The following is a 13,870-nucleotide window of genomic DNA, read 5'->3' on the forward strand; positions in this document are numbered from 1 at the left end:
AACAGAGATTTTCATTTCCTCCCCCAAATTTCCATCTGCTTTTCCCTGGTCCCTGGCAATCACTTATCTATTTTCTGTTCCTATAGTTTTGACTCTTCTAAAAAGTCATACAAAGGGAATCACATTGTGTGTGGCCTTTTGTGTCTGGCTTCAAATGCATAAGGCTTTGACAGTCATTCATGTTCTTTCCTCTATCGGTAGCTCAGTCCTTTCTGTTGCTGAATAGCATTCCCCAGTATGTTCATCAATTCAGCAGCATGGATGAGGGGACGTTTACTTTAAGGAATTGGCTCTTGACAATTGTGGAGGCTTGGCAAGTCCTAGCTGCAGGCAGACAGGCAGGCTGGAAGCAGAATTCTCTCTTCATTCAGTGCTGGACACAGCTACACAGCTGTCATCTCGTTTAATCCTCACAGCAACCCCGCAAGGTGGGGATTACCCTCATTTTTCAGATGAGGGCACTGACTGGCCTCTGTCCTCCCCTCAGGATTCCCTGCCTGGTACTCAGACCACAACTCTCGGACCATAAGATATGCTGGTTGTTGCATCAACAGGACCACCTGGTAACGGCTGCCACATCCAGCGCTTACCATGTGCCAAGTAGTGTTCTAAGTACCTTGCATAATTGATTCCGCTGGTGCTGAAACAACCTCATGAGGTAGCCAGTATCACTTAATCCTCATGGCAGAGGTGACGATATGAATGACAAAGGGAACAAGTAGCTTCCCCAAGATCACAGAGCTAGTAAATACGCTGGCGTTTGAACCCAGGCGAGTCTGGCTCCTGGGTCGAGGTTCATACCCTCTGCACTACCACTTCCTTGGTAGGGAACTCCTGAAGTTGCTTGAAAACTCTGGGAATGGTGTGTATGTGGTGTTGGAGGTGGGGGGAGGAGAAGGCCCTTTGGCCTAAGCCCCTCCCACAGGACGGCCTCTTTCTCTGTGTGCATGGATGGGGAGAAGGAGCTGGGGAGCAGTGGCTGGCGTGGTGCTGGAAGGAACGGGGACTGTGCAGGTGCCGTCCTAGCGTGGGCCTCACAGCCAGACAGGGCTGGTTCCCCCCGAGGTTACTGACCCCTTAACTGGGAAGTTACTCAACTGCTCCAGTTGCTTCCTGCTCAGCGCCTCCCTTTCCCCTTTGGTATCACACAGACAGGAGCACAGGCTTTTTGAGCGGTGAGAATTTCAGCGAGATGGTAAATACACAACACTGGGCCAGTGCTGGCACAGACACTCAACACACATTTCTAAACTTGATTTCATGTTTCACAAATTACTCAAGTAATGTATGCTTGTTTTAATAAGGGGAACAATACAATGGAAAAATCTATAAAAGCAAAGCTAATCATCTTCGCTGCCAGGCAACTGGCGTCAGCAGTCTCTCGTGTTCCCCACGGTTCTCTGTGCTCACACAAATAGAGGCAGGTTGGCAGACAGAAGTGGATTTGCGCTTTAACCAAAATGCATCAGACTGTACCCATCACTTGCTACTTTCCTATTTGCCGTTTTCATTTATCAATGGATATAACTAGTCAATATAAATGTAACTCTTTTCCAAGTTCTTTGTGCATGAACATGTATGCATATGTAACATTTTACATAAATTACATAAATTAGATACACATGACATTGCGTAAGTTTGCACATGGTCTTTAGTTCTTTTTTTTCCTTGCCTTCCTCCCTTCCTTCCCTTGCTCCATGTTTTACCCCCCGCCCCATGTTGCCACCTGCTGAGTTTTCTGCCCATCCGCTCAGCAGTGAACTCTGGGGGGCTCACTTTCTATGCCTTGAGGCCCTGCGGTCTGTACTTCTTAATCATCTAAATCCTATGTCATTACTCAGGGGTGGTGGTAGGTATCAAATAGAAATTTGATGAACATTAATTTTATGAATGAAACTACATTTTTCTTAACTAAAGCTGCATCAAATAACCTCTGTCTGGTTACTTTCAGAGAAAACGAAAGCTGTGGTGAAACATCCCAAGGACCAGCTTCCTAAAAGTTCTATAAGAAGATACTGGAGCGGCACTTCCCTGGTGGCGCAGTGGTTAAGAATCCGCCTGCCAGTGCAGGGGACACAGGTTCGAGCCCTGGTCCGGGAAGATCCCACATGCCGCAGAGCAACTAAGCTGTGCGCCACAATTACTGAGCCTGTGCTCTAGAGCCCACGAGCCGCTAACTACTGAGCTCGTGTGCTGCAACTACTGAAGCCCGTGCGCCTAGAGCCCGTGCTCCGCAATAAGAGAAACCACCACTCAACGCAACTAGAGAAAGCCCGTGTGCAGCAATGAAGACCCAACACAGCCAAAAAAACAAACAAACAAATAAATAAATTTACTAAAAAAAAAGTTGCTAAAAAAAAAAAAGAACGAAATAATGCCATTAGCAGCAACACGGGTGGACCTAGAGATTCTCATACTGAGTGGAGTAAGTCAGACAGAGAAAAACAAATATATGATATCGCTTATATGTGGAATCTAAAAAAAGAGTACAAATGAACTCAGCTACAAAACAGAAATAGAGTTACAGATGTAGAAAACAAACTTATGGTTACCAGGGGGTAAGGGGGGGAGGGATAAATTGGGAGATTGGAATTGACATGTACACACTACTATATATAAAAGAGATAATAAGGACCTACTGAATAGCACAGGGAACTCTACTCAATACTCTGTAATGACCTATAGGGGAAAAGAATCTAAAAAAGAGTGGATATATGTATATGTATAACTGATTCACTTCGCTCTACAGCAGAAACTAACACAACATTGTAAATCAACTATACTCCAATAAAATTTTTGTTAAAAAATGAATTTAAAATGTTTAAGTGTAGTTTCTACATGTATTCCCAGCTCCCAAGCCCACTGCCTCTGATGACTTGTCCTGTGCATGGCAACTCCACTCATGCTTGGTGGATAAGGTATCATACCCACACACTGTTAGCTACTAGGTAAAATCCCCATGAGGACAGAAGAGGCTGCCTTTATCTGAGGCCCCTGGTGTAACAGAGATGACATCAGCATGGGAGCCAGGAGATCACGGTTCTGGTGCCACCTCTGGCATGCCCTAGCTTGTATGTCACTTCCCTTTTGGGGCCTCCATTTCCTCACAAGTCCAAAAGAAAAAACTCATGGAGTTCTGGGGATGAGCAGCACATCTACGAAAATAACTTGCAAAGTATAAAATGTTACACACATGTACAATACAACTATTGGGGAAGTGCTTTATTAAAGTACCTGGGCACATGAGTTACTAGTCAGTAAAACATTTGCAGATTATATCTCCTATGTGTAAGATGCCAGGGAAGATGCTCTAGTAACAAGCAGCCCACAGGATGTTCCCAACCCAAAGTCATAAACACACAGGGAAAACATGGTGTTTAAGAGCAAAAACTCTGGAGCCAGATGGCCAGGGTTCAAATCCCAGTCCTGAAACTTTGGGAAGGTTACCTCACCTCTCCTTGCCTCAGTTTCCTCATCTGTATAATGAGAACAGAGTTGTGGTGAGGTTTAGAGGACTTAATCATTGTAGACTCTTACAAGAGTAGCTGACACCTAGTAAGCACTGAGCGTAAGCAACTTACACTAAACAACATTATTCCCCTCACTGGACACACATGGGGCCTAATGAGTGAGTACTGTGCTAGGCACTGGAGGGGTTAAAAAAACAGACCCAATATTTTGTGCCCACTTAGATTTTATAACTGCAGCCACATGTGTTATCACATTTAGGCCCTATGGAAATCCTCTAAGTTTTGGGAGGAAAATGAGACCTACAAAGTGAAGAAATTTGCCTACATCTGTGCTTCTCAGCGAGGGGCAATTTTGCCACCATCCCAGGGGGTATTTGGCAAGGTCTGGAGACATTTTTGATCGTCACAACTAGGGAGAAGGGAGTACCATGCATCTAATGAACAGAGGCCAGAGATGCTGCAAGGCAGTCTACAATGCATAGGACAACCTCCCACAACAAAGAATGATCTGGCTCAAAACATCAATAGTGCAGAAGCTGAGAAACTCTGGCCTACATTAACAAGCAGTTAATAAGCAGTAGAGCAGGTGCCTGTATCAAGGTCTTTGGATTCCAAATCCAGAGCTTTCCTTCTGTGTCAAACACAGAAATACAAAAGAGAAACTGGCCCAGGTCAGAGTGATAGTCTGCTGGGGAGTTCTGAGCACCCACAGAGTGGTACGCAATTATGAGGGACACAGAGCCAACGCACAGCAAGTGCTGCACCAGTGCAGAGGAAGTGAGTTCCACGTAGGGCACCTGAACAGAACCATTCTCGGTGGACTTCCTGGTGGTGGAGGCTCATGAGCTGGGTTCTGAGTGGGCAGGCCTTCGGGGGGCACAGTGGATACAAAAGGCCTTTGAGGAGGCAGCTGCAAGTTAGAATCTATGAGCTGATTTTCCCGACAGCAACACTGTAAGCTCAAAAACAATAAAACATTGCCCTCAAAGTTCTAGGTTTCATACCAAATTGTCAATTAAATGAGAGGGTAGAATAAAGATTTTGTTTTCAGATATGCAGACTCTCAAAACATTTGTCTCCCATGTTCCCTCTCTTAGGAAACTGCCAGAGGATATGCACCACCAAAATGAGGGTGACATGGGTTTTGGCAAACAGGGGGTCTAACACAGAGGAGAGGTGAAAGGAATTCTCAGGATGAGTCCATGCATCAGAACTAGAGAGTAGCCCAGATCAAACTGGAACAGAAGGATGGATGACTCCAGAAGGAATATCTCCAGGAAAAGAATAAAACTGGTAAATACATGATAGGCTTAACCATGGAAATTACACTAAGAACTGGTTTGGTTTTGTTTTTTCCCGGCCGCGCTGCACGGCTTGCAGGATCTCAGTTCCCTGACCAGGGATTGAACCTGGACCATGGCAGTGAAAGCCCGGAATCCTAACCACTAGGCCACCAGGGAAATCCCCCTAAGAACTGTTTTACAGAGTTGAAAGGTAGAGGAAACATCTAACCATAAGTTTGAATAAAACTAAACAAATTTAAAAATCAAGGCAATGATCAAGTTCAGGAAAAGCAGCAAGTTATACAAACAGTGGAAATGTAATGATAGCACAATTATTGGCTCACCAGTGAAGAGCATTTATATAATTACACTAATTATGGATCTGCTCCAAAATTGTGATATAACTAGATAGGGAGAAATGTGGGAGAGAAAGGGGCAATAGATTGTGTCTAAAATTGATTAGTCTCTCCTGTGCGCTCATTCTCAGGAAGGCATTAGAGCTGTGCTATTCAATATGGTAGCCAATAAATGACATATGGTAGATTATTGATAAGATAACAAAATAAGTTTTATAAGATTTTTTCATAAAGAAGATATTTTATTATGTTTGGTTTGACAGTATACTATATAAAAAATCCAAGGTATCTATGAAATTTTTTTTTAACGTCTTTCCTGGAGTATAACTGCTTTACAATGGTGTGTTAGTTTCTGCTTTATAACAAAGTGAATCAGCTATACATATACATATATCCCCATATCCCCTCCCTCTTGCGTCTCCCTCCCACCCTCCCTATCCCACTCCTCTAGGTGGTCACAAAGCACTGAGGTGATCTCCCTGTGCTATGCGGCTGCTTCCCACTAGCTATCTATTTTACATTTGGTAGTGTATATATGTCCATGCCACTCTCTCACTTTGTCCCAACTTACCCTTCTCCATCCCTGTGTCCCCAAGTCCATTCTCTACGTCTGCATCTTTATTCCTGTCCTGCCCCTAGGTTCTTTAGAACCTTTTTTTTTTTCTTTTTTTAGATTCCATATATATGTGTTAACATACGGTATTTGTTTTTCTCTTTCTGACTTACTTCACTCTGTATGACAGACTCTAGGTCCATCCACCTCACTACAAATAACTCAGTTTCGTTTCTTTTTATGGCTAATATTCCATTGTATATATGTGCCACATCCTCTTTATCCATTCATCTGTCGATGGACACTTAGGTTGCTTCCATGACCTGGCTATTGTAAACAGTGCTGCAGTGAACATTGTGGTACATGACTCTTTTTGAATTATGGTTTTCTCTGGGTATATGCCCAGTAGTGGGATTGCTGGGTCATATGGTAGTTCTGTTTTTAGTTTTTTAAGGAACCTCCATACTGTTCTCCATAGTGGCTGTATCAATTTACATCCCCACCAACAGAGCAAGAGGGTTCCCTTTTCTCCACACCCTCTCCAGCATTTATTGTTTGTAGATTTTTTGAGGATGGCCATTCTGACCGGTGTGAGGAGATACCTCATTGTAGTTTTGATTTGCATTTCTCTAATGATTAGTGATGTTGAGCATCCTTTCATGTGTTTGTTGGCAATCTGTATATCTTCTTTGGAGAAATGTCTATTTAGGTCTTCTGCCCATTTTTGGGTTCAGTTGTTTGTTTGTTTGATATTGAGCTGCACGAGCAGCTTGTAAATTGAAATTATTAACCAATTAAAAAATGTAATAAATTTGAAAGTTCACATGATGCAAGTGAATATTAAATACCTAAAATTAATCTTGGTATTATGTTTATAAATGTGTTTTAATATAATTAAACAAATTAAATGTAACTTCAACTTGTGGAGCCTTAAAAAAAAACAAACAATATGGCAGTCCAGCCACACATGGCATTTAAACTTAATTAATTAAAATTAAATTTAAAATTCAGTTCCTCAGTCATCCTAGCCACATTTCAAGTACAGCCAACCCTTGAACAACATGAGGGTTAATGGTGCCAACCCTCCACGCTGTCAAAAATCTGAGTATAAGTGATATTCATATTCCCAGGTCCTCCATACCCATGGTTCCTCAGTATCTGCGGCTGCAAATCCGCAGATTCAACAAACCACCGACCACATGGTACTATAGTATTCACTATTGAAAAAAATCTACGTATAAGTGGACCCGTGCAGTTCAAACTCTTATTGTTCAACTGTACTCAACAGCCATGTGTTGCTACTCTGTTTAGACAGCACAGATATTGAACATTTCACCATCACAGAAAGTTCTCTCAGACAGCGCTGTACTAGAGGGTGTACCACAACAAAACAAAGAAGGAGAAAGACACTGGGGCCCAGAAAATACGAAGTCAACGTATATAAAAGCGGTAAGGGGAATCCCTAGGGTAAGAGTAAAGGCAGATCCTCAAGGACAGCCGCCAGAGGCTGAGAGCCTCCAGTGCAGACTGAAGCAGGGGAAGGGGCTCCAGGGGACAGCTCTTCAAGGAGAATCAATGGAGAGACTACCGAACATTCTGCACATCCAGAGACTACACAGCTGGGGACGACTAGTGACAGTAAGAGAAAAAACTAAAGAAACAAATATAAGACGATGATTAACATCAGGGTAAACAAATTACTGCAAGAAAGTTAATGTTATGATAGTACATACCACAGGGCTCAGCTATAACTGGCATAAATTGGTTAAAATACGTAAAAACGAAATGCTGAGGTCATTGTTATGAAAGTATGTTGAGAGGGCAGGAGAGGGAAAGAAAGCTAAATCTTAAATCATCGGTTTTCATATTGTTAAACAGATAATGCCAAAAATGGAAAAAATCAAGATTTAGCTGTATCAGGATATCGTTATGGATGTAAGCACTAAAAGAATCTACCAAAAGAGTTGAAAGTAGTTGCCTATGGAGAATCAAAAATGGAAGGCAAACAAAGCAAAAATATTTGATGCTTTAACTTATGGGTATGTGCAACATAAAAATTAAAGTAATACCTAAATTGTTTTTAAATTAAAAATTAAACTGATTAATCAAATTAGTAGTATTTGCATATTCATTAGAAATATGAAAATAAATGCCAGGAAATAAAAAAAATCTGAAAAATTTTAAAGTTTTTTCTTCAGGGGAGCAGATTGGAGTTTTCGTTAAAAGCCTTCTTTTTTTTGTTTTTTTAAATAAATTTATCTATTTATTTATTTATTTTTATTTTTGGCTGTGTTGGGTCTTCATTGCTGTGTGCGGGCTTTCTCTAGTTGTGGTGAGCGGGGGCTACTCTTCGTTGCGGCGCGTGGGCTTCTCATTGCGGTGGCTTCTCTTGTTGTGGAGCACGGGCTCTAGGCACACGGGCTTCAGTAGTTGTGGCACATGGGCTCAGTAGTTGTGGCTTGCGGGCTCTAGAGCACAGGCTCAGTAGTTGTGGCACATGGGCTTAGTTGCTCCACGGCATGTGGGATCTTCCCGGACCAGGGCTCGAACCCGTGTCCCCTGCATTGGCAGGCAGATTCTTAAACACTGTGCCACCAGGGAAGCCCTAAAAGCCTTCTTAACAGTATCTGAACTTATACTTTTAAAGCTTCTATGTGCATGCTTTACTTTGACAATTATTAAAAAGCAAGTGATGTAAAAAAAAAAAAAGACAGTAACAAGCATTGGTGAGGACGTAGAGAAACTGGACGCTTCATACATTGCTGTTGGGAATGTAAAATGGTAGATACTCTGGAATATAGCTTGGCAGTTCCTTAAAATGTTAAACATAGATTTACCATGTGACCCAGCAATTCCACTCCAAGGTGTCTACCCAAGAGAAATGAGAACATATGTCCACACAAAAACTGTGCCAACATGTTCACAGCAGCATTATTCATAATAGTTCTAAACCAGAAACAACCCAAAATGTCCATCAACTGATGACTGGATAAACAAAATGTGGTGTATGTATATAGTGGGATAATATCCTGCAATAAAAGAAAATGCATGCTACAACACAGATGAAGCTTGAAAACAGTAGGCTAAATGAAAATACCCAGACACAAAAGACCACATAATGTATGATTCCATTTATATAAAATGTCCATAAAAGGGAAATTTGTAGAAACAGAAAGTAGATCAATGGTTGCCAGGAGCTAGGGATGGGAATGGGGAATGAGAGCTAAGGAGTATGGAGTTTCTTACTGGGATTCTAAAATTAGAAATGTGCTAAAACTAGATGTGCTAGAACATGGTGTTGGTTGCACAACTCTGTAAATACATTAAAAATCATCAAATTTCAGGGACTTCCCTGGTGTTTCAGTGGTTAAGACTCCACGCTCCCGATGCAGGGGGCCTGGGTTCGATCCCTGGTCAGGGAACTAGATGCCGCACGCCGCAACTAAGACCTGGCGGAGCCAAATAAATAAATAAATAAATAAATAAATAAATACTTTAAAAAAAATTATCAAATTTCACACTTAAAATGGGTAAACTTTTTTGTCATGTAAGTTATACCTCAATAAAGCTGTTTTTTAAAAAGCAAATGATACTGTTTAAAAAAGAGAACTTGCAGACTATGAGCTAAGTGCTTTAATAAGTTATTATTATAACAATTCTGAAAGGTTGGTATTATTATCCCCATTTTACAGATAAGGCAACTGAGGCTCAAAGAAGTTAAGCAACTTGCATAATTAGCAAACATAGCAAAGTTAAAATGTGTGCACATGTGCCCTAACTACAGAGTTCCTGTACTTTCTCCCATGTGTGACTGTCTGGGTCCTGAAGAGCTGTGGGTAGATCATGCCGAGGCCTGAGTCAAGGTTCCCTTCACCCTGGATTCCATACAACCTAGTCACCACCTAGGTCAGAGTGCTGTTAGGCTAATGGGTGAACTTTGAGTAGCCAAAGACTTTCAGTCTCTCTAGAGACCAGCATTGTGATACTGTGACTTATAATAAGAAATATAGGGCTTCCCTGGTGGCGCAGTGGTTAAGAATCCGCCTGCCAATACAGGAGACACGGGGTCGAGCCCTGGTCCAGGAAGATCCCGCATGCCGTGGAGCAACTAAGCCCGTGCGCCACAACTACTGAGCCTGCGCTCTAGAGCCCACGTGCCACAACTACTGACGCCCGTGCGCCTAGAGCCCGTGCTCTGAAACAAGAGAAGCCACCGCAATGAGAAGCCCGCGCACCACAATGAAGAGTAGCCCCTGCTCGCCACAACTAGAGAAAGCCCGCGGGCTGCAACCAAGACCCAACGTGGCCAAAAATAAAATAAATAAAAAATAAATTAATTTTTTAAAAAAAGAAATATAGATTTGCTCTTAATCTCCATTCCTGGCTCACAGCTCCTTACAGCTCCTTGGAATTTCCTGAGTGATAAGAGCAATGGAAGCATCTTTTGTTATAATAGTTGGTCTTCTGTCATCAGTTCCTGAAATAGCTCCAGAGCCATAAAGGTGAAAGGAGTGTGTTATTCATAATAAACTCCTTTCAACCACACCTGAGGTTATATTAATAAGATAACTTATGGAAAGCCCTAAGGATGGAGGGCTGGTTGCCAGGGGAACCAACAGTGATTACAGGTTGGAACTTTCAGTCACACTTCCCTGACCTCCAGGGAGGGGAGAGAGGCTGGAGGTTGAATCAATCACCAATGGCCAATGATTTAGTCAATAATGTCTATGTAATGAAGCCTCCATAAAAACCCAGAGGACAGGGTTCAGGGAACTTCTGGGTTGGTGAACACACAGAGGTGCTGGGAGGGTGGTGCACTCAGAGGCATGGAAGCTCAACCTCCTCTCCCCATACCTTGCCCTCTGCATCTCTTCCATCTGCCTGTTCCTAAGTTATATCCTTTTATAATAAACTGGTAGTCTGGTACGTAAAATGTTTTCCTGAGTTCTGTGAGCTGCTTTAGCCAATTAATTCAACCCAAGGAGTGAGTTGTGGGAACCTCTGATTTATAGCCAGTCAGTCAGAAGCACAGGTGACAATCTGGACTTGTGACTGGTGTCTGAAGCAGTCTTATGGGACTGAGCCCTTAGCCTGTGAGATCTGATGCTATCTCCAGACAGATACTGCCAGAATTGAGTTAACTGCTTGGTGGTGCTGGAAAAAGCACACATCAGAAGCAGGAAATACAGAGACTGCACGTGACTAACTAAAAATGTGAGCTGGCCAATCTTTGCCATAGGAGATCAGAGGTCAACAGACGTTACTATTTGAAAATGAAACTTTGCCTCTCCCCATGGCTCTCTCTGGGGTGACCTGGAGTGGGGGGCTCTGGAGTCATAACTGGGTCCAAGTTGCAGTTTTGCCACTCAGCAGCTGGGGGCCCCTTGAGCAAATTACTTCAATCTTTCTGTGCCTCAGTTTCCTCATCTCTAAAGTGAGGATGAAAAGAGAACCTCTTCTAGAGGCCTGTAAAGTGCTTAGAGCAATACTTAGTGTTTGCCATCAGCATTACTTCGTCTGTGTATTTGCACTTGTCACCTAACTGGGCAGAGCCTGCCTTACCCCAGTTTTGCTATAAAACTGCCCTTGGGCCTGTGCATTCTCTCGTCTACCATGGTGTCATCTGTTGGTGAGGGGACAGCAATGCCCTCCAAAGCTTGCCACACATTCTCACTGACCCACGTGAAATCAGCATAAAGCGGTCATGGGGAGGCATCTGGTCCAAGCCCATCGCTGTCCAGATGGGAGCAGTGAGGTCTGCATGGCGGCTGGGCTGCCCCGTCCACAGGCCTCCCACGGGAGCCTAACGTGATTCACACTCTACCCAGTAAGTTTTTGTGCCCCAGCTTCTCCAGAGAGATCTCTTGTCCATCTGGCTAAAGAAGTAGGTGAGAAAAATCCACACTGCGATTTTAAAGAGAGTCAAATGCTAATTACGAGTGACTCCATTTAAAAGATAGCAACGAAAGCATTTTTAATCCTTCTTCTTTCTCCCCAAACCTCCAGCACTGGAAAAAAAAAACACAAAACAAAACCAACCAGTTCTTTGAAAACTGAACCAAACACAACAGTTTTACGGACAATGCTTAAGAGGTAGGCTTTTCCCCAGGGAATGGCTGAAGTGTTTATTCTCTTGTTACCTTGGTAACCGCTACCTTGGCACCCTTGTTGATGAGCTGAACCACATTCTCCGCCTGGCCTTTGTATGCAGCTATGAGCAGGCGTTCTGAAAGCGCAGCGACCGCATCCTGCTGGCTCATGAATTAGGAGAGAAAGACGTTTTCCGGGAAGTGGTAGACAAGTTCCTTTGGCTAAACGCGATGCCACGGGCCCAAGCAGGCACCCTCGGGTAAAGACGTTCCGATCATTGGAAGGTGCCTTCATCACTATGCCATCTTTGGGACCTAGGGGTTACAGAACAAAGCTGCCATCAGCACCACTCAGCACCCAGGACAGGCCACACCTCTCCTCCCTGGTTTTAGGGCATCTGCTGATTGCTCACTGCAGGGGAGGGGAGCTGGGGGAGACAGGATAGGCGGGAAGCACCCTATGCAGAGCAAACCCTGAACTTGCACGTGGAAGGCGGAGAGTATACGGAACCACCCCGCTCCCATCCCCACCCCCGCAGACTCCAGACCACAGCGAGGTCTGCTCTGCATCTCCCACCCAGGTAGCAGCGGCCTGACACAACCCCCTGAATGTAGCCTGGTTTCCAGGCCCACCCTCGGCAGGAAACTACACTGTGTAGGACCACAGAGAGCCCTCTGGACCGCGTTTTGTGGGCCCACCACGGCTAACATGCCTACTCCCCTGGCCGGTTAGGTGCCTGTGGACCACACCCCACAGAGACCCTGAGGAGGGGACCACATCCATGGGGCTTTCTCCCAGCATTTCTCTTCCTTCATCCTTTTCCCATTGTAAATGGTGCAGGTTCCAGAATTCTGCAACAGATGGAGAGCTGGGAGCAGGCCCGGACCATCTCCTAGCCAATAACTGCTGGAACAACCCATCTTGGGAACAAAACTGATGCTACAAACAGTTACTCTAGGCAGGGGCTTAACAAGAGGGAAGTAAGTGGGCAATTCAAACCGGCGACAGGATGCTAAGCCCCGGCTCGGAGCAGTGGTCTGGGGGTAGTAGCTAGCAGTAAACTCAAGCCCTCTTTCCACCAAATGGCCAAATGGATAGAATTTTAAAGACTGACTCTTCCCAGCAGCCCTGGACCACCATTAGAGCAAACCAAAGCCACTGGTATTATGCCAAAGGTGAAGGGTTTTGGGGGCCAAAGAAGGAAAGCTTAAGAACCTGACCTATTCCTATTAGGACAGCAAGGCAACGTGGGCCTCTTTTTGTTTTAAAATGTACTTACGGGCTTCCCTGGTGGCGCAGTGGTTGAGAATCTGCCTTCCAATGCAGGGGACACGGGTTCGAGCCCTGGTCTGGGAAGATGCCACATGCCGCGGAGCAACTGGGCCCGTGAGCCACGACTACTGAGCCTGTGCGTCTGGAGCCTGTGCTCCGCAACGAGAGGCCGCTATAGTGAGAGGCCCGCGCACCGCGATGAAGAGTTGCCCCCGCTTGCCGCAACTGGAGAAAGCCCTCGCACAGAAACGAAGACCCAACACAGCCAAAAATAAATTAAAAAAAAAAAAAGTACTTACTAAAAATATCAATATATGCAGATGGAAAGAAAATGCTGTACCACAAGGAATCCCAGGCCCTACCACACATTCTAATTATGAAGGACCAGAAGATACAGACGTCCTTTACAGCGGTTTCCAGGCAAACCCTATGCTCCTTTCAATCTGTAAAGAGTAAGGCACTGGCTGTGATGTGACTGAGAAAGGGCTGGTCGGTACCTGCTCTGACTCTGCATCACCGTGACATCCAGGTGGCTCGTGTCACCAGCAGGTCCGGGCAGCTGGGGTTAAACGTTCATGTATAAAACAGACAGAACAACAGGACTGTGGTAGAGACTAAAGATGGTATTTTATCAGGTGAAAGTGTTGGCCAAATGTGAGTAGTGTAACTTCTGAAAGGTCATTCTTATCCCTGCTCAGCTTGCAAATGATCAGATTTTCTCACTGTCGTCCATCTGTTGCCCAAAATGTGGATAAAGAAGAGCAAGGAAAGGGACTTCCCTGGCGGTCCAGTGGTTAGGACTCCGCGCTTTCACTGTCGAGGGCACAGGTTCAATCCCTGGTCGGG

The 13,870-nt window shown here is 44.3% G+C and overlaps 1 protein-coding gene across 2 annotated transcripts in view; it reads right to left on the bottom strand.

Moving 5' to 3' along the window:
• Positions 1-13,870, bottom strand: part of ANKRD6 (ankyrin repeat domain 6) — a 202,776-nt gene that overhangs the window by 63,742 nt on the left and 125,164 nt on the right. For both annotated transcript variants that reach the window (XM_068551459.1, XM_068551460.1), the window contains exon 2: positions 11,803-12,066. In XM_068551459.1, the coding sequence (XP_068407560.1) occupies positions 11,803-11,922 (120 nt within the window). In that variant the 5' untranslated portion in view covers positions 11,923-12,066. The remainder of the gene's footprint in view (positions 1-11,802; positions 12,067-13,870) is intronic.

Source organism: Eschrichtius robustus, chromosome 9, assembly GCF_028021215.1.
Source record: "Eschrichtius robustus isolate mEscRob2 chromosome 9, mEscRob2.pri, whole genome shotgun sequence".
NCBI classification, from domain to species: Eukaryota; Metazoa; Chordata; class Mammalia; order Artiodactyla; family Eschrichtiidae; genus Eschrichtius; species Eschrichtius robustus.